The 22,016-nt window shown below is 43.6% G+C and overlaps 1 protein-coding gene across 7 annotated transcripts in view; it reads right to left on the reverse strand.

Annotated features, from left to right (window-relative positions):
- The window catches only part of PHACTR1 (phosphatase and actin regulator 1), a 476,216-nt gene that overhangs the window by 174,623 nt on the left and 279,577 nt on the right, over positions 1 to 22,016 (reverse strand). For all 7 annotated transcript variants that reach the window (XM_019494850.2, XM_019494855.2, XM_019494858.2 and 4 more), the window contains one exon: positions 21,374 to 21,538. In XM_019494850.2, coding sequence (XP_019350395.1) covers positions 21,374 to 21,538 — 165 coding nt within the window. The remainder of the gene's footprint in view (positions 1 to 21,373; positions 21,539 to 22,016) is intronic.

A 22,016-nucleotide genomic window follows, 5' to 3' on the forward strand; every position in this document is an offset into this window, starting at 1 on the left:
GCTGCTGCAGCCAGGGGGAAACTCCAGGCTCCCCCTCCTCCAGCCGTGATGCAATTCCAAGCTTTGTGGGGCTGGAAGCTGCCCCCAGAGCTGGGGACAGCTCCCCCCAACCCTCTGGAGCTTGGGGCTTAGCCAGGCAGCTGTTGTGGCCCCCTGCTGCCTGGGCTGACCAGGAACAATTTGCTCCCAGTCAGCATCTACACATGTGCTTTGGTGCAGTAGTTTAAAGTGTCATTTTCTAGTACCTAGATCTATGGCTACTAACAAACAGTGCTTTAAATTGATCTACTATGTAGTAATTGCTGCACACGCATAAACAGTGATGCTTTACTGCACATTAGATTAGTCTAATGTGCAGTAAAGCATCTCGTGTAGACAGTGGCAACGCGTATGGGGTGCGGGGGGGTGCACATGCACCACCTGAGAGCGCTGGTGCACCCCCTGTCAGGTTGTGCTTCCCACATAGGTGATGGGGGGGGGTGGGGGGGCAGTCAGGAGTGCCGGTGCCCCCCTGTGAGCGCTGGCTGGCATGAAGCCCTGGATGAAATGGCTGTGGTGTTTCTGGAAGTGGCTGTGGCCACTTCCAGGAGCGCTGCGGCTGCTTTCAGGTGAGTGAGATTGGCTGTGGGGGACCTCCCCCTACCCTCGGTCGCAGACTGGTCACTGGGGGTGCATGTGCCCCCCCCGACTCAAATGGCACCAGTCGCCCATGTGTGTAGACACATCCAGTGATTAGGAAAAATCTTCTATGTGAATGTGATGTCACAGTTTCATCAAGAATAGATTGTCACTGATGTCATTAACATCAAACTGACTTCTCTGCGCTGAAATGTTATTTTCATATAATATAGAGAACAAAGAAAATTAAATGCAAAGTTTGTGATAGATATGCCATGCATATAGTCAACAATGATGGGGCAAGTAATAGAGAAATATATGCAGCAGCTTGAGTTTCGATACACATGATGGCCCCCTGAAAGGTTCGGAAAAACCAGGATAACTGATGTGCCATTATAGCAGACTGATTCAGCCTGTTGACACCCTGTAAACAGATGAAAGTCAGTGTACCCACAATAAGCCTGAATTGGTCCAATTTTTGAAACTGTACTCAGATGCTGAAAAAATGTTTTTCCAACCTAATTCAATAAAGGTTTTGTTTGGCTTTTAACTTTCCTGAACAATAACCCAATCACTGTAACTTGGTGCTAATACATAGGCTTACTCATCACGGTTCACAGAGTACTGACTGCTTGTCCTCAGAGGGCTGACTGGTCCCAGGATGCTAACGCTGTTCCATGTTTCCAGCTGTTAAGTTTCATTAAGAGACAACTAAAACTGCCAGAACACTTCCTCATGTTACTCCCCTTTATATGCAGTTGCTGTAGTTGCCTCAGAAATGTTATATGATCATGAATGGGAGAGAAATGTCCTCTGAGACAATCTTTTTCACTAAAGGGTATTAGTCACTCTAAAAGAGTTTAAAGAATTATTGTGCTAGTCATGGAAGCCAGAAGCTAATGGAATTGCCCAGAGGATTAAGTGACTAGTATATTTTCATAATCCAAGGAAAAGAAAACAAATCTTAAACAAACAAGTGGTGAAATAAAAAAAAAAACTTGGAAAAAATCCTTCATTTTAGTATTCTAAAGTTCTCTCAGAGCTCTATGTGCTCTTTTTAAAATGTGAGTTTTAACCTGGAAGTATCCCTTTAATAGATTATTATTATTAACAGTATGGCTTTCCTGATATTTTAAAACTAAGAGCATCAGCCCTTTTGTACTTTTTGTGCAGGAACAAATCTGGCTCTACTGAAGCCAACAAGATTTTGACTCTGGAGATTTGCCAAAGAGAGAGGATTTTTTTCCCAAGGTCCCAATTCAAAGATGCAACCCCTGTTCAAGACAGCACTGAAGCACCTGCATAAATCCCAGGGAAGTCAACAGCACTTAAGCATATGCTAAACTGCTCTTCCAAGGAAGAATAGCAGAAAGCAGGTGCTTAACTGCAGTCCTGTGACCTCAATGACTACATCTTACTGACAAGCAAAACCCTTCACTATATGAGATTACTGTATATTCAGGATTATATGAACTCATCTGACAATCAGAGAAGATTTCACACCCTAAACAGGAGACTTAAGAAGAAGAGAATATATTTGTATAGTATATCAAAGAGAAATTCTCACTTGTCTCTTTGCACGCTTTTCTCTCTATTCTTTAAGCAAGAAGCTGACGGAATCTGTAGACACTCTGGTACGTGCCAGTTGAAAAGCAAACCAAATAATTCACAGTTTAGAGCTGCAACAGAGCAAGTTCACTTAATGTGGTACTTGAATCTACTGTTTTAAGAAGAGAATGGACACGAAGGGCGCATATACACATTGCTGTATGGTGACACTGCTATGGCACTGTGCTGTAGTACTTCCTTTTGGAAGTACTACAGCACAGTGCAGTATGGGCAGTTACTGTGCCATGTGTGTGGCGCATAGTTAGATTTTGCCACTATGTTGCTGTAGCAGCATGCTATACCAGGTGAGTGTGCTGCTACGGTGATGTAGCTGGCAATCATGTGTAGACCCAGGTGATCGCTATGTCACTATAGTGCACCATATGGTGATGTAGCAGGTCACTACATTGGCATTGGGTGTGTAGACATGCCCAATGAATCTTAATGGTTGGATTAAAACAAAATACCCATTAGGAAGTTGCACACTACACTTCAGTAACTGGTTGTCTTGAAGTACTTAACCTTTGCAATTGAAACCAGACAGTACAAAGTCACATTTTTCACCTGTGTCAAGTTGTTTGGTCCTGGTATCTCAGGGGACTCATAGAGTCTCTGCATGCAAAACAAGTCTATTCCCCGACACCACCCCCATGCAGCTGACAGGCAGGGGGTTGGTGACGGGGCAGGGTTAAGGTGTTTACAGCCCAGTGGAGCCTTCTCTGGGGGAGAAAGCCCCTTCCTTGGTGGTTTTCTCCCCACCCACTGTGCAGACTCCAGCTGGGGGAGCCGGAGCAGGGGTTCATTCCTCCACCCCCATGCTCCCACACCCCAGATGACACAGGGCAGCCTGGCAAGGGGCTGGAGCTGGGGCATTTGCAGCCTGGCAGAGCTAGGAGGTGTGCCCAAGCACCCTGCTTTGGCAGTGCAGACATCTTCCTGCCTTGGTCAACTCATGAGTAAATATATATTCTGTTTGATACCAGTCCAATCTATGCAGTTTAGAGAAATCTGTGCAGATTGAATTGATTCTACCCTGGGCATTTTAACTGTCTGTACTTAGCCTTAATGTCCATGTGTGGTTGGCAACTAGCTTCTTGTTTAACTCCTTCTGTGGAGAGATCGAGATTAAGTACACACATCAAATAATTCACAAGACACATTTCTGTACCACCTTGCTAACAAGGGTTGAGAGAGAGATCTGCTCTTCTAGAGCTCTTACTGAATATTACTCAACAATGCAAACCTCTGAACTCCCCCTCTGCTTTTCCACTGAACTATGGCATGGTATTAGAAGCAAATATTCAATTAGGACAGGAAAAGAACACGTCAAATTCAATTTTATTTCGAACTTTTATACAATAACCAGAGTGTGTTTTTTCTATTCTCAGTGCAGATTCTTATGCTCACCATGTCCACAAATGCAGGGAAACTAGGACAATGTAAATCATACAGTCCCTCATGATATAATATAAACTTCCTTCCTCCAGAAAGGGATCAGTGTATAAACGTCATTCACATTAGTGAACACTTACTTCCAAGAATAGTCTCAAGCCATACTGTATTTCCTGGAACACATGCTAGCAAGGTAATAAATATACACTCACAAAATTACGCATCCTACAAAGCACATGATTTAAAAAAAGAAATGTTCTGCAGATCTTGCTAAGATAAGACTCCCATTTCCTGAATGATTGTTTTGATGGATTTGGGACCGAGTATGGAGATCATGGCTGCGCTCTAAATTTTTAGGACCAGTGAGAGGGTGTAGTAAATTGTACAGCACCAGAAGATGACGAAGAAGTTATAGACCATTCCCAGCCACAGCCCAATTTTCTCAAGCATCTGGATTTAGTTCTAAGTGTTGTTGGACAGCCCTTAGGAAGATGACGAGAAAGCCTGACTAGTGGCGGTAGTGTTAAGTTTACCTGAAGTGCAAAATGTCTTTATACTTCTCCCTCAGAGGAATTCTGCTGACCTCATTTCAGTGAATACAACGAACTATGAATGAATTATCAATGAACTAATGAACCCAAATACGGTGACAAAAAATTGTGAGTGACTTTTACTAAGTAATGTGGGGACTCAATTCCCTCCCACTTTCCCCCAGTCCGTGTGGCACAACTTCCACTTGTTGAGCAAAGGAACCTGGTGTGGGCTCTGGTAACAGCATTTCTGCATGGGAGCCACAAGCATGCTTATTCAAGTCTCAGCCATAGTAATAAGAGATTCGCTTTCTAAATGTCAGTTGCATAGATATAACTCCACAGTGACTCCAACAACATAACTGAAGTCTATCCAGGGTCACATCCTTCCAAGTGGATGTGACCCTGGATAGACTTCAGTTATGTGTGAAACTGGAATATGGACCACTAAGGGGAATTCTGACTGGTAGATGAAGTGACATTTTCAGGCTATGGGTACTGCATTTGTATCTGGATCCTAGAACCACCAAAACCTCACAAATATTCAGAGACAACTACTCATTCCTAAAGGAAATAGGTAGTAAAGACATTCTGAGTTGGAAACACCATATGTAAGTTTACAATAATAAAGATAAACATCTAGTCTCTCAGGGACTGAAAGTATCCCCTTTATAAAAGGATATAGGCAACTACTAAGATAAAGACTTGAGAGTTTTCTGCAATCATTTTCACTTTTTCTCTGGATGGAAAACTGCAATGACTTTTTGTGAGTATATCCAAGACATTCAATGCATTTTTTTAATGCCCATCATGGCATTGAATCTGATGGATCTGCCCATCATGTATATAGTTATGGTTTTGTTATGGTTTTGTTGGGTAAAGATTCTATTTGTACAGTGTCTAGAGAAAAAAGCACATGATTCTAGTTAAGATTAGGGATGCTGCAATGCACTATCCCATGTGTGAACATTTAATCTAGCAAAATCTCCAGAAGGGACAAGGACTGTACTAAATATGCCATTCCTGGCTTAGAGGGTTTAAGAGCTCCTTCTTATACTAATTACTTTCAGTCACCAGAAAAGAAAATATAGCAAAAGCTTTGAGGGATTAAGCAGGGACAGCATTAGGTTTATTCCTCTGTAAAAGTAATCCTCTCATTTACCAAATCTTTCAATTATCAGATCATCATCAGAAAAAAAAAAACATCTGCATATCAGAAAGAGATTTTTTTTAATAAACAGTGGAGGGAGTTCAACTGACTCATGAACATCAAACATACTATTTATGCAGATATAACCAAACTTTCTCTGAAAGAGCTAGCTCAGGTATTGGGCATAGTATAGTTCTGTTAGCATGGCACAGTGCCCAAGCTAATTGGCTCTTTTAATTAGCTAGCTCAGGTATTTCTGCACAGCTCTGAATCATGCTTTATAAACAATTTCCATAATGATCTTAGCATTTTTGGCACTGTTCATCCCAAAATAAGCCATCCACATGAAATATACAAAACTGTTAATTTTCAGGATAACTGAGATAAGGTTCCATAAGTAAATGACTTGTTACTGAAGCCTTTGGTGTTCTGAGATCAAATACTACATGATGAATAAGAAATACAAAACTGTAGAACTCTTGGTTCACAGATGATACCTTTTATTAGACCGACTAAGAAATCACAAAAAAAAATCTTTAATTTTTTTGCAATTTCTTAGTTGGTTTAATAAAAGGTATCATCTCTGAACCAAGTGTTCTACAGTTTTTCATTTCTTTTTGTCTCATACCAACATGGCTGCCAAATACAGCCCTGAAACATGATCAAGAAAGAATTTTAGACAAATCTAGAACATAAGAACTAAATTAACTTTGTATTTTTCAATTTATGGGATTGGAGAACTGATACTTAAAACTTTGAGAAAAATGTCCCAGGTTATCATGTTAAGGATTAAATAATGGTCTGTTCCTAAGAGGTACCAGCAGTGGTGTAACTAAGGGTGTTGACAGATGTGCAGCTCCCCACTGCAACTCATGGTGCTTCATAGGAAGTGCCATGAGTTACGCAATCCCCCTGACCCAACAGACATTCTCTGTTGGGTCTGGGGGGGGAAGGGGGAGGGTTGTGGGACTAAGCTCCAGTTTGGAGCCAGCTACATGCCTGCAGCCTCTCTCCCTTAGCCCTCCCACCCCAGCTCCTGTGCTGCCTCCAGGATGAGAGGTCAGTCGGTTGGTCTAGGGCAGGGGTCGGCAACCCCTGGCACATGCAGCCCGTCCCAAGGTGCTCGTGCAGTCCACCAGCATGGAGCTGATGCTGGAGCTGTGGAGCTCGGTGCAGCTGTTTGCAGCCTGCCCACTGCTTGCTGCCGCTGCCCAGAGCCCAGGCTGGCTACAAACAGCTGTGCCGGGAGGCATCAACCCTGCCATCACCTTTGTGCCGGGAGCAGGGGAGAGACCAGAGCTGCGCTGTCTCAGGCCCCTCCCCCTACTCGCTCTGATGAGCAGGTGCATATACTGGTATGGAGCTGATGCCGGAGCCCGGAGCCCAGTGCAGCTGTTTGGAGCCTCCCAGCTGCAGCCGGCCCTGGCTCTGGTGAGCTGCTGCCAGCCAGGAGTCCAGGCTGCTCCCAGCAGGCAGCTGGGATGCTGCAAGCCCTGCTGGGAGCGACCCAGGCTCCAGCAGCTACCCAGAGCTGGGGTACCTGCTGGCAGCCACAGAACCCGGGCTGGGAGGCAGGGGCTTTGGATGGGGGGCAAGGGGCACAAGCAGGGCATCCTGCCATGTACCCCTTGCCCTTATTTTGTTTTTCTGGCATGCCGGCACTCTGGCACCTTCCAAGGTAGGCATTGTGGTATTTTTCAGCACTCTGGTCAAAAAACGTTGCCTACCTCTGGTCTAGGGTTTTCCCAGCCCATGCTGGATGGCAGGGTGGGTGGATTGGAGACCCCCACTTCAGGGGGGAGGGCTCCAATCTATCCACCTCACCCCCAGCACAGGCTGGGCAAACCCCAGATGGAACTCCCTCACCTCCTTCCCCACTGATCCTGAAAACAGCACTAGGGGCTCCTAGCATGCACTGACAGAAGCTAATGAAGGCGCTCTGCTTTGGAGCACCTTCATCTGAACCGTCATGTAACAAGAGTTCATTTGTTGCATGATTGGGCTCTTTTAAAGCACTGTGCAGCTGTGCTCTTCTGCAGGGCATCGTTCTATAGCACTTTCAGGGGGCCAGTCACATGACAAAACATCACTTCTGTCAGCAGCCTAAGGCAGGCTGACTGGAGCAGCTGCCACAAGTGCTGACCAGGATGGAGTTGGGGGAGGGGGAAAGGGTGAAACAAATGGCTGCTGGTTCAGTCATGCAATTGTACCAACAGCAGACATGGCAACTAGAAGTTACTACTGCTGTGTGTGGCAGTTGTCCTGGCTGTCCCACTGTGGTGTTAAGCCTCTGGGTACCAGCAAGGCCAATGTTAAGAGAAACTTCCATGAGCTTTCACCCATGATGATCCCATTGGGATGCAGCACTTAGGGGACCTAAGAAGGGTCATGGCTGTGGATGGTCAGTTGAGTCCCTAAATATTTATCTCAGCTGTAACTTCCATTTAGCTATGGAAGGGACAAACATTTGTTAAGTACTAGCGATCTTTTTCCTTGTTTCAGTAATGTCGTGTGGCTGCAAGTCTCTTGGGTGTATTGTTCATTTCCTACTATCACTTTTAAATGTGCTGCTTTTACATTTTACTGGGTGATCCTCTGCTCTTGAATTAGAGGAAAGCTTAAACAGGAAGCTTTAGACAGGTTTCCTTATATCTAATCTTGAAAAACGTTGGTGCCAACCTAGGAAATCTTTGGCTTTCCTCCTGTCCCTTTCCACTGTCTTCACCTCTCACTTTGGGGCAACATGGCTTCCTTAGGAATTATCCTCTTGTTAACGCCTTCCCTCCCACACCTGATTTCCTCCCAAGCTTGCTTTCAAGAAGGGTAGAAGGAGAGAATGGGCTTTTATGATCATTAGAGAATCACAGCTCATTCCCAGTAAGCATCTCCAAAAGTGAGCTGGGGAATTATGACAGACATGGCAACCATATATACCCTGATTTGTTGCATGTTTGAGTACCAGGGTTCCATGCATCTGGGCACAAGGATGGGAGTTGTAAAATGATGCCAATTAAATGGAAGCCTACCTATAGTGTAATTGCTAACCATTTCTACCCATTATCTACATTCAGTTATTCACATCCCAGTCTAAAATCAGATGGGTGTATTTGGCTCTAACCCTTAGCTAACCTGGCCAGGAAAGGCCTGTTTGTTTCCTACTCAGGTGTGCATTTTGAGTGTTGCAATGTATGCATTAAAATTCTATCTTGCTAGAATGACACTGGGATTTGGAGTGCCCTGAACTCCAAGGCAAACAAGAATGCAAGCTGGTCTATGATAACACAGTAGTTCAGCACAGAAGCTAATGAATGAAGGCAATGCCTCAAGTACCATAGAAACTCTAGCATTGACAAACCATTTGGAAATTGTTGCCTTGTTGGATACATTAGTACGAAGAGAATGATATAAGATTACTTCTGGAAAGATTACATTTGTTTCCTGACCTTTTATTGCTACTGCATTAGTAAGCTATTGCACTACTCTTCTCTTTTGGTCAGCACTGTCTCCCAGGCAACAGGCATGTTAATATTAAATAGTGCCTAGTTTGAGATGCAGGGAAGTAATTTCCATCCACTGAGGAAAAGAGCCTGCAAAAATAGGCTGCTGGGAATAAATCATGAAGATTTTTTAAAATATATAAAGTGATATCTTCATGCACAGCTTAACTTTGCAAAAACCATTAAAATGTAAAAAAAATTAAAATATATAAATTTTAGAGAAAATTCTATTAGCATGAATTACTTTTAGGAAACAAGTACATCTTCCTCACTGATTATTAACCTGCTAGTAGCACAACTTCTCATTTGGCATGGGACTTTGGAAGAAGTGCCATGTTTCAATCACACTTCATAGAAAGCCTGGTCCAAGCCCCTTGGCAGTCTAACAACTTGTCTTCCCAGGGTTTGGATTAGGCCCATAAAGAACAGCGATCATGTTGGGTAGAACTTTTCTTTTTAAAAATAAAATCTCTATATGCCATAGGCGCCAAGTACGTGGGGGCTCAAGGGCCCTGGGCCAGCTCACAAAGAGGGCTGTTGGCCAAAGCCTAAGGAAAATTATGTAATATTTCTATATTGTTTTATGTTGTAAAAGATGGATTCAATTATTTTGAGTGTGCTGGATGTAAGGCGACATGCTTAGGAATGACAACTAAAGCCCTGAGCTATTACCAGAGATCTGGGTTTTCTGTTCAGTGTGGAAAAGCCATGCATGAAGAACTGTGGGTTTCCCCTTGCAGGCTGGCAGAGTTTCAGCACAGGCAATGCATTGAGGTGGCTGAGGGGGGCACAAGGAATGCACTGAGAGGGCAAGGGGGGCAGCTGATGTGTTGGGAGTGTGGGGAAGCACAGGCAATGTGGCAGAGAGGGCCAGGGGGGCCCAGATGATGTGGCAGGGAGGGAGGCACATACCCCTCAAGATTTCTTTGCCCACAGGGCTTCAACTGAGCTGGACCAACTTTGGGCAGGAGCTGCATCCAGAGCCCAGCTGGCGGTACTCGGTGTGGGAGGGAGTGCTGCATCTCCATGGCCACCAAGGCAAGGTGTGGCAGCAGCGTGGAGTTGTGTCCCCACTGCTGCTGGGTGGGAAGGGGTTGCCTCACCTTGGCGGCCATGACTGAGGAGGTGGCTCCTGCCCAGAGTTTGTCCAGTCTGGCTGCACCCCACATCCCACTATGTGGGGAGCAGAAATCTTGGGGAGCATGTCCCTTTTCACCCCCTCACTGCACCACCTGTGCCCTCTCCTGCCACCCCACACATCACCTGTGCCCACACCTGTTCTCCCCACACACTGGGGAGGCTGGGGGCAGAGGGCACATGTCCATCATCATAGCCCCCCATCCCAGCAAAAATAAAAGGTAATATCAATATTTTAAAATGTCTAAGGACACATTTGCATCCTGACAAGATTTTTGGTCCTGAATCAAAGCACAGGACTTGATTCTGCAAGTTACTGAGCTTACCTCAAGTCTCACTGATTTCAGCTGGAGTTAGGGGTACTTACTATGTCACTGGATTGGTATCATAGTTGGCAAGAGAGTTCACAGGATCTTCAGGAGCTCACTCTAAGTGTCAGTTTCTGATATGCAGCACTGCATTGCTAAAATCCTGAACCCATGAGAAAGGTAGGATTAAATCAGTTTCAGCAGGATCAGAATCAGGCCTACTGTAAGGTATTTCCAGCATACACACGATATGTTCAGGCAGAAGTATTTCTGCCTTACAATGATTCTTATCTTTCCACTTGCAGCTGTCAGCCATGCACTATTAAATGAGGAATTAATGAGACCAAGGGAGTCCTGCAAAATGTAGGAAGAATGTAGCAGATTTGTGTTTGCAGACTCAAACAGTGGCTACTGGGAAACGTGAAATCTTAAGGAACATTTTTTTTAATTGGCAAATATTGCCAGTGGTTAAACTAAAAGATTGAGTCCACTTCATCTGAATGAAAAGCTGAACTTACAGCATGTGAAAAGTTTCTTCACCATTAGGTATTTTATGATTTTCAGAGACAGTGGGTGAATCTACATATGCAATTAAGGTGACACTCCAGTGCTCCAGAGACAGCTGCTCTTGGGTGCAGTGTCTGCATGTGCTCCTGGGACTACAGCAGCTAGAGCTGGAGCGGAGCAGCCCTGGGCTGGCAGGGGGCTGGGAGGTCAGCTCTGGGCTCCAGGTGGTGGCATCAGGCAGTGGAGGGGTTGGCTGGGGCATGAGGATGCTGTAGTGTGGGGCTGGGTGGCAGGCAGCCCCTGAGCTTTTGCACCCTCATGCCCCAGCCAGCCCCTGTCACCATCAACACATACATTTCAGCACATGTAGTTACTCTGCAGTAGGACAGTTGTAGCAAGTGCTTGTCCTGGGGTGGTCACAATGACCCCTGCTTAGCCCTTACCAACCTGGCTCCCCTTGGGACCGTCTCCCTGTCACTTGCCCGCCATGCCTTGATGTTATTAATTTCTGATGAAAGGGAGGCTGGCCCAGGGCTTTCCAAGCCTGGTTTTATCTTAGGACCACAGGTTGCCTTAAGGGCTATTTTCATGGACTCTATCTTTCCCAATATGCACTCCCACTCCTCGCAGGTGATTTGCTAACATATGCCCTTCATGGGCTATGAGCTCCTAGGCCCAGTTCTCACGCCTCCTGGGCTCCAGACTTCTGGGCTCTCTAGCCTTGCTGGGGTGGCTGAAGGGGGGCTATCCCTTCTATGGGCTTGGGTCCTTTGGCCCTACTCTCTGCCCTCTGGCAGGTCCCAGGCACTGGAGCTTGGTCCCCCCTGGGTACCAGACCCTCCTGGTCCCTTCCAGGCACTGCTTCTTTTATCAAGTACCTAGTCCTTCTTGGGCTCAAACTCTCTGTCTGTGGGCCTCAGGTCTATCTCTTCTTCTGGTCCCTCTCCCTCTCTCTGGGCCAGGTGGGACTTTCATACCTCCCCTCCAGTCCCTTCCACAACCACCAAGTTTTTCATCACCAGCCCTCTCAGGCCACTGCCTCTGTCCCCAGGCCGATCTATTCCAAGACCTGCCTTGCCATGCAGGTGCTGCTCTATTCACTAGCTGGCCTTTGGGCAGCCTAGCCCTCCTCTCTCTGCCATGCCTCTCCAGGCTAGAGGATCACCTGCTCCTGTTCCCAGACCTATCTGTTCCTAGGCTTGGCTTGTTCCTTGCCTCAGTGCTGCTTTCCCCAGCTCAGTAGTTACCTTAGAAGTGTTGCTGCAACCCTGCTGCCTGGAGCTCCTCTCCCAATGCTCCCAGGGCTAGACTACCTGCCCAGCTCAGGCCCTGGGGTTACATGCCTCACGCCTGGGCCCCTCCTGGTCTATTGACTCCTGAATCAGCCCCTCTCACCACATGTGCAGGCTGCTTCTCACTCTTTCCTCTGAGAGTGACAGGCGTGCACCAAGCACCCGTCATAATAGTACTAACCCTGACAGTACTATCCTCCTGTGGAGTTAATTAATTTACCGTGCCCTAATACCGGTGCACGTGCAGACAGTGATACTCTACTGCAGAGTTGAGTTATTAGCTCTGCAATAAAGTGCACATGTAGATACAGCCACAGAGTACTAAAAGACAAAGTGGCACAGCATAATGTGCCATATTAAAACCGGAAATCAAAAGACAAACTGAAGTCCCAGTTCTGAAAGGCGTGCAGATACAATGGTAAAACCAGCCTCACTGCACTGCCATCTTCTAACCCAGTAAGATATATTTGCCACTCAGCTCCAGAAGTAGTCAATAAGGGTTAGCTGTCATTGATCTGTTTTGCAATTACTTTTTTTCTAAAAATGTAGAGACAAAGATTGAGTGAACTTACTGTAATGAAAAGAACATCTCATAGTAGACAACTGAAATGCATTTAACAACAGGTAGTTTTCAAATCAATGTAAACCATTACCAATCTTCTCTTTGATTATGCTCACTGCTCTGTATATACATATACACACACCATGTTAAGGACCCAATACATTCCTCTACAAACTTTAATTGGTTTCAGTACTGCAAGTCCCAAAGGAGCAAAAATTGTAGTTCAGGCCCTGGAAAAACTAACTTAAGATTATTATGTTTGGCTGGTTTATGTTTGTATTTTTTCTAAGATAGTAATTTTTTTCAAAGAAAAAAAATTCCCCTTCCCCTTTTTCCTGGCTCCTAAACCTTTAAGGTGAACTTGCTTTACATTTTCAAGCTTTTCTCTGTAATCACAAAGGCTGGTGCTCTTAAAAAAAACCTACCAAATATTAACAGAGTCAATAAAATCACAAAAGTCGACAAAACTGTAATTTAGCTCCACAATAGCTGTAATAGCAGCTGTATTATCATCTACTGACTTCTGTGGGAGCAGGACTGGGACTCAAATTAGTAGAATCAGATTCTGGAATAGAATTCAATACTTCTGTCTCCATCTCCTGCTTTAATAACTATGTTAAACTCATTCTTTCTATCCCCCAAATGCAGTCTTGGAATAACAATGTGCAGTTCTCATCAAAGTTAGCCCTTAAAATATACCTCTAATTTTCAGTTAAAAGCTATATATTTAATGGAGATCAGTTCAATTGCATTCAGAATTAAAGTGGCAGTAATTTAAGGAATTAAGATACAACAACTGAGTTTATGAAGTGAATAAGAGTGTATACACTCTTCATGGCTAGGGACGGACATTCAAAAAGCCTGAGCCTGAATTGATTCAATCTTTACAGGTTAGTCTAACCTGGCTAGGCTAAACTTGTTTGTAACCACACAGACATCCCCTATGGACTGAAAAAATGCAGGTACATGCCTGCAATGACGCAGGCTAGAAGCTACGGGGTGCTCGAGCAGCCCTTCCTTCCCTTCTACAGTGGTAAAATAAAGGGCCTGTGGGCAGGATGCTCCGAGTGGCCCAGCAGGAAATAGAGAACAGTGTTTATCACCCCATTAAAAAAACAACAGAGGGACATTACCAGCTACCTGTTGATTCTGCCTTTGTCCTGTCTGCCACAGCACGGACCATAGCCAGCATGTCATCTGGTACCTAATACACAGACACCTCTCACCAAGGCAGAGGGGAGAGGGGAATTCTTGCTTAGCAGGGAGTGATGAGGGGGAGGTAGGGGAGCAGACTGCAGTCTCTGCCAGAGCTCCAGCCAGGGAGCAGAGGGGAGGAGCCAGCCCTGCTGTGGAACAGAGAGCCCCGCCCAGTCCAGATTGCATTCCGGGATGCTGGGGGAGTCTGGTTTATCTTAAACCAGCCAGGGATCTGGGACAGACATTACATACACTGGTTCGACCCAAATCAGTTAAATCTGATACTACGTTCAACCAGATTTATCTCAAACCAGTTTCAGCCATTTTCAGACTGGTTTATGTGCACTGAACATCTGTTCTGTTACAGGTTTAAACCAGTTTCTGATCATTTAAACTGGGTTATGTGTAATATCTGTCCCTAGCCCATATGTTTTAACTAACTCACTTTAATGTCACAGCTTTAGTTCATTTAGGTGAACTTCTCTGAGTGTTCCTCTGTAGACTAAGCTTCTTAGAAAGAGAAACATTGCTGTACATCAGGCAATGCTTGATTTTAAGTCAAGGTCAGTTTTATACCTTAGTTAACAGGGTAATTCCTAGTCACTTTCTGGTCACAATTTATGCCTCAAAACAACCATCTATTCAGATAAGTTTGCAATTCTCCATCCAACAGTCCTCAAATCAACCAATGAAGCTAGTTGTTATTAGTACTTATATTTACAGGTCATTATCAATGGGATCCTGATTCACACTGACAGTATGCTATTCATTTGATATATGTCTTTTTAGCATGATTCAGAGATAACCAAATATAGGGCAATCTCTAAAATCATTACAACAACCCATAAAACTAGAGTAATTGAACTATGTGCTTACATTAGTGCAATAATCAGTAGCCCAATCAAAATATAGGTCAGACATGAAGCAGGTCACTGCTAGAACAGCACTCATTCAGTGTACTTCCATGCTCGCCTGAGGGATCCCTGCTTCATTTATCCTGCTGTAGGAAATACAGATTGAGAGTATGATACTGAAATAGGAATAAAACCCCCTCAACATCAATTTTCAGTGAACACATCCAACAATTTTCCTGTATGAAGGTCAAACTACAGTACCATTTGAAAGGTGTAGTAGGTTTTATACTTTATTGCTCTAGAATTCAAAGGGTCAAGTTCATCTCTGGTATAACTGCAATAAATCCAATGGCAGTACACTGGGGATTTATGTCTCTTGCAGTAGAAGTACTCAAATTCTGTACAACAAAGGACTGAAGTTTGCCAAAATCTGAGACACACAAATGCATATATATTGATACACAAATCCATACAATTTTAATACCTGTTTCTATTATACTTGTTTCTATTATTTTTTCTTTGCTAGAATAGTAGAAATCAAACTGTGTGATTTTTGCCAGGAATGAAGACCTGTAACCAGTCAGTGTTGCCCTCTGGGCACATCTACACATGCAGTCAATGCAACTGAATATACTCTGGCTCAATCTAAGCTGGAGTAAACTAATCCTAACATCACTGTCTACACATGCGCTTAAGAGCAGTAATTTACTGCACTGCCTGATACCACTTGTATCTGACAGGACTATCTGGCAGCACAGTAAATTAGTCTACTGCGCCCTAATTGTCATGGATGTGGAGACAGTGACACTTTAATTCACAGCAAATTACTCTGTTGTGCAGTAAAGCATCTTGTATAGATGTGCCCAGTGTGTAAGAAAAGGAAGAGTTGCCCGTGGTCACCCTCTCGCAGGAGTCTCCTGACTACATCTGGCTCTTGGGCTACATTTGGATGCCCTGTACCTTGTTCTTCTGTCTCCTGGCCTTATAACAGACTGGTTGGTCCCATCTATAATGATATCTTTATCTACTTCTATAAAAAGGTAGAAAAACAGTGAGCACATGAAGGAAAGCCACTAGTTTAGGAAACAGGGTTATTAGCTTCCACACTTCAAGGGGAATCTAAAAATAAAATTAAACTGTATAGAAGCCAGCCTTTAAGTACCTGTCTGTTGTCATGGGGGTTGTCTATACATATGTTACTATAATGGCAGCTGAGGCTGCAGACCACTTTTTCAGATGAAACAGGATAAGCCCTTTCAGAAGTTAACGTCCCCAAAACTAAAGATTTTATTATTTCAAATTTTGTTGGTAAAATGTTTCTCCAAATATCTCTAACTTGTGGTATTGCAGCCCTCATAAAAGGTAAAGGATTATGGTATTAACAGTACATTTCACTGCACTTATTTTTTAAGCATTGGAACACACTGTAAATTCTCTAATAGATTAATTGTATTATGACATTATTTTTGCAAGAATACATTAATGCAGAATTATGCTGTGGTACTATAGTTTGGGGTGGTTTCATATAATCTTCACAGCAGCTGGAAGTGTAATTAGCATAAAAACCAAACGGCCTTATTAAACATTCCTTTCCTGTAAGATGGGACACATTTAAGGGCCCTTTTCACAAATGTTCCATTAAAGCATGTGTAGCGCTGGCAAAGGGATGAATATAGTCTCAAAAAGCCTTTTCAGTCTAGCTAAACTTAAAGACTAGAAATATGTCATGTACCAGATTTCAAGAAAACACAAAGATTCTGCTATACAGTGGAATAAACATCCTTTTTCTTCAGAAGCTCCCATTTAGCAATGCATGTGTAAAAATAGACAAATGCTACAATTGCCTTCTGTGTAAGAAGCATAGCTGCATCTTCTGAATATAATTTAGTACTTCTGAGATTTTAGTCCATTTAAAATGCCAAATCTAAAAATAATGCATAATTTGTAATTCCAGCAACACAGACACTAGAGATTGAAAAGATCCAACTTCTGCTCAGTCTTGCCAAGCAATTTTTCAGTACATTTTTGGATGCTACTCTGTTTGCATGGCTGAAAGTGACCTTTGTGAAACCTATGGTCCAACCCAGTTAAAGGAATGAGAGCTCTCCAGCCTCTCCTTGTTCACTCCACTGAAAGACAACGGATCAAGTTTTCAGAAACAGCCTTTAGAGTTAAGTGCCAAATTAAATCTAAACTCACAAATAATTTTGGTCCAACCAAAACTGTCCTTTTGTTTCTAAATTTGCTTTTTGGGAAAAAAAAGAAAAAACAAAGAAAGAAAGGCTACCTCTATGCAGTATCTTTGAAAATCAGTTCTATTGCTGGGCATCTACAAGCAGAGGCCCCTTTGGGAAAACTGGGCTAAGATTTTCAGACAGTTTTTAAAGCCTTAGTCTTGGATTATCTGAAAGACAGCCTGAGTGGGCATGTCTACATGTTCATTAATGTGCTTTAGGTAATGCACATTAGGCACAGAAAAAGGCGCGTTAGCCTATTTTAATGTGCATTAGCTAAAAAGCATGTTTTTGTGACACTTTAGAGTACACAAGTAGATGTGTCCAATTTGTCTATATTTTAATTCTACACATTTGACTCTGGCACTCCAGAGAGATCCAGCTGCAGAATCATGGCTTATATTGTCCAATTATCACCCAGTGTCAAACAGGTTAGGAGTTTTATATAGACTCTTTAAAAGCTTTAGAAAACTTTGGAAATCCAGTATGTCAGAGCAGATTCGATTAATTCAGTGTGCTGGAGCACAGAAATTGATGTGCTCTTGCAGCCTTCCATGTCACATGTATCAGCGTCCCTGTACATCGCTACAGTGAAAAAATGGTGGTGGAACACTTTGAAATAAAACATATTCGCTGAGCTTTAGTTCAAAGTGCCCTGCTGCCATTTTTTCAGTATGGGGACATGTGGGGACACTGATACACATGATGCATGGGTGCCTTTAATTAGCACAGCTCACTAATTAAAACACCTCGTGCCACATCCCAGAGAACGTGTAAAAATGCCCTTTATTTCTAGACCAGTGCTTTCCAACCTTTTCCTCAGCATGACCCCTTTTATGACTCCATTGCTTCAGCATGGCCTCTCACTCCCAACCTGCAGCCCCCCACTCCCTCCAGGTGCCCCTCACTCCTCACCCAGAGCCCCCTGGCCCTGCCAGTGCCCCTCACTCCTCACCCACACCTGCCTGTCCCCCCCCCCCCCCGCCCTGCCAGAGGGTGCCCCCAGATGCCAGGGCTATGGCATCAGACACCCCCAGACACCTGGCACATATATAGGTGCCCTAAGAGGGCATTTTTCAAAGGGTTCCTTGAGTCTAACAAGGGGTATCTTGAGTCTAATGAGGTTGCGAATCACTGAGATAAAAGGAACAGCCCCATCAAGAGATACAATCTTGCCATTTAGAAGTTTTATTATGCTTCCATAGCTATTTCTGTCAATATTATTAGGCTGCTCATTGCTTCCAAGGGTCCTCAATCCCTTATGGTAATTAAGGAAAAAAATGGAGCTCTAGATAAGAAACTGTCTTTTAAAACATTAATTGTATCATAAATGAAAATGTGACTGAGTTTAATTAAATTTAATAACTGTCTAGAATGCTTTGACTAATAGATGTTTATGGCGTAGTCTGGTTGTTTTGTTGAGTTAAGAGCCTGCCATGGAGTTTCTATTAAAATTCACTACTGCTAAGGGATTTATAACCCTGCCATTGGGAAAAAATACTCCAAGAAAAACTGCATTTTTGGCTAATCCTTTCCATACATTGTTTTGAAAATCCCCTTACACTACTCGTATATCTAGAGATGCTGCTAGGCCAAATTCCAGATTGAAACCATAGATCTGGATCCAAAGTTTGGAACAAGTTGATATTTATGCTTACAAACAAGATAATCTTAAAATGTGTGCCCTTCTACACTCACAGTCTATGATGTCCACTAGATAGGTCATCTGTAAGAAAGAACCCTAGTTTGTGTCAACATAGCAAAGTTACCTTTAAAAGCTGCCTGTGGCAACACAGAACTGAGAACAGGTTGCAAAATTCAGTCAAGAAATGGGACACATTGGGTAAACACTCCAATGTTTTCTTTAGCCTGTGCTGACCAATGTGTGAGCATGTCTGCCCAGCTAGCCCTAGCTGCAGGAGTTAGTTGGAAGCTAGCCTGCATGAAGAGCTATGTGATTCTCACAGAAACTGTGCAACTACAGGTACCGCACTACAATAATAACCGATACACAACATGAAGGACAGGCCATTTTTTTCTGCAAAAATCATGTCATCTTGGTATGAATAGCTTCTCAGCTGTCAAGCCAAAAAATAAGACAGTCACTCAAGGTAACACAGTCACTTATTCCAGTTCACTTGTCTTTGCCTATCTGACAAGACATCAGTTATAAAACCAGAGTTGAAGAGCAGATTTAGCCTTTAACCATGCAAAAATGTACTCATATTCCTAAAAGAATTCCCACTTAAGTAAGAGACTTTTGTTGTACAAGTATGGACCAGGGAGATCAAGGGACACATTTTTGTCTACACTACAAGTTTTGTGTTGTAAACAGCCCAGAGAACTTGCCAACCCAAGAACTTTTTTACTGACAATCTGCAAACTTCTTATAGACAATGAAAAATGTTTACTGACATAATATTGCATAAATGTAGTGCAAATTACTGCTTGCTCTCTCATATACACACACAGTGAATCTCCCTTCCCCAGAGGGCACGTACTGGAGGGGCCCCCAAGGAGGCTGGTGTGAAAAAAACCCAGCAGTCCTGCTGGCTGGCTCTGTGCCTTTCCAGCAGTTGTAGTCTACACAGCCCCTGCAGCTTGGACTTCCCTGGAGCCTCTGTGATGTGTATGGACCAGGGGAAGAAGCCATATCTCTCTGGGGTGCAGGCAGCTCTTGCTTGTCACAAGGCAAGCTAGTGCCTGAGTCCAGCTCCAGACAGAGCTCTGATGGGGGTAGCTGAGGCTTGGGGTGCCCTGCAGGAGGCTCGTGTAATGGGGCTAGGTTTGAGGAAGGGCCAAGACGCACTACTTTGAGGGCAACCCTGACCCTGCAGCACCCTGATCTCCCCACCACAGTGTGGATTCCAGGGTCTGTTCTCTATCCCTGGAGCATGTCTGTCTCCTGGGCCATGCTGGTGGGCTTTTTGTGTCCAGTCCCCAGGGTACTTCACTCCTCCCCCCAGCCAGATCTGTGCTACTTGCACCAAACCCAGGGGACTCAGAGGGGACATGTGCTCCAAAGTCTGGACAAAAGGGAAGAGGGAACTTGAGTGCAGGATGGGGACACTCTATGCCAGGGGCAGGCAATTATTTTGGGCAGAGGGCTGCTTACTGAGTTTTGGCAAGCCATCAAGGGCCACATGAAAGGCAGCCAGGGGCAGATAAATAGTAATTTTCTAAATTTTTTAGGGGCCCTGCGGGATGGATAGAATCGTCTGGTGGGCTGCATCCAGCCCCCGGGCTGCATTTTGCCTACCCCTGCTCTATGCCATGCCCCATGTGTTCAGACATGCTCTCTACAAGGCAGACTTTCCCTGGCCTGCCTCCTCCCACTAAGAGCAAGGAAGAAAGAAGCTTGACTCCATGCGTGCAATTTCCAAGCATTTCTGCTTTGTAAAGGCCCCGCTGGGCAGCAGCAGGGTTTCCATGTGTCCATAAATTTTATGGATATCAAAATATTTTTATAGGCTTTCTGGATCAGCGCTTTTAACCACTTCTTTTACAGATTAGCTGTAAATTTACAGAAGGTTGGCAACCTTGGTTCTATTCCAAATCCCTGCTGGCACTTAGAAGTTGCAAGCTTCACAGTGTTGTGTGTCTGATTCTACCATCATAAAGAGGTCGGCAGTGAAAATTCTTGTTTTGCCAATCCAAGATCAAGATTTGCAGAAACATGTCCATTCACATATTATCAATCTCTGTGTGGGCTGCAGGGAAGAGGTCTCTGAATATATAACAGAGAAGGGATCAAGAGCAAATACAGATACAAACTCCCTAGGCTGACAAGTGTTTACCTCTGGGGTTTTGGCTCAACCTTATTTCCAGGATAAACATATGGTTTTGTTTCCTGCTTTTCAATACAATTTTAAAAAATACTCTAAGACTCAGAATCTGAAAGGGTATGCAGAAAAGAGATCCTCATACATTACAGAGGGGCTGCTGGTCATTCCAGCCCACTGGAATAAGGAATTTATAAGTATTTAATTTGCATTAAAGCCAAATGTCATCTGTTTTTTCCACTTTCACTTTTATTCTTCCTTGTTCATAAAAACTTTTTTAGAAGTTTGAAAATAATTGCATTCTTCACTGAGTTTGTCCTTTTATTGAACCGGCTGCATGTATACCCTGCATGTTGGTTTCTGTCCTGTGAGAAACAAGACTTTATTTGGGTTACTTCACTGTAATGAACTTTGCTAATAGAGCAGGTTGTGTACTTAGCTATGGCAAGTTTTGCTTAATGGCAAGCAACAGGGAGACTTCACGAAATGTTCTATCAGCCTTTAAAACATCACAAAAATAAACAAACAAACAAACCGGCAACAAAAAATTAAGCATATTTCAGAAGCTGGGTGACATTTCCAACAAGTCTATTATAACAGTAAATTCAACCATAAATTGGGATTATATTATTTGCTTATGAATATCTATTTCCTTCTTAACCCATTGAGCCCACAGTTAAAGAACAGCCAAAGGGTGCTTGTTACCTGCTGACGTATGTTTGAATTTTTCACTCTTCTTCTTCCTCCATTTCCAGGGTTTGAAAATCCTTCCTAGAGTGGCAAATTTGCTTCTTCTCCTGATTGGAGGTGTGTGGGTTCCTGGTACTAGAGAGTCTGAACGCATTGCAGCCAGTCTTTCCACTTCCTCAGCTATTTTTCACCCAGAAAAAAAAAGAGGAGGAAAAATTGAATGTTTTAATAATAACTTCTTGTAGAACTACACAGACAGTCAAACAGAAGAGAAAATATGACAGAGGTTTCAGTTTTCTGTCTCTGTATATTAGCAAAATGATAAAGCTTAGCACATCACTCCTGAGTAGTTCTATGTGCATTGGGTAGTCCATTAAACAGCTGCTGTTGATGAAGAATCCTGAAAGAGATTTTACTGAGGGGGATTATAAAAGTACTAGGTATTTTGTAGTGGTGCTTTCATTCAGAGTTTGATGCTCATTGAGGAGGGGAAGAAAGTGATGGAAAAATACCGTAAGAGAAATATTGCAGTTCTACACCAGTAAAGACAGATTATTTAGGTGACTATTTTGTGAGTAGTAAGAATTGAAAAACCCTTAGCTACTATTATTGTTTCAGTTAACCACAATCAATATATGAAAAGCATACAGATGTGACT

This window comes from Alligator mississippiensis, chromosome 3 (assembly GCF_030867095.1).
Source record: "Alligator mississippiensis isolate rAllMis1 chromosome 3, rAllMis1, whole genome shotgun sequence".
Lineage (NCBI taxonomy): Eukaryota > Metazoa > Chordata > Crocodylia > Alligatoridae > Alligator > Alligator mississippiensis.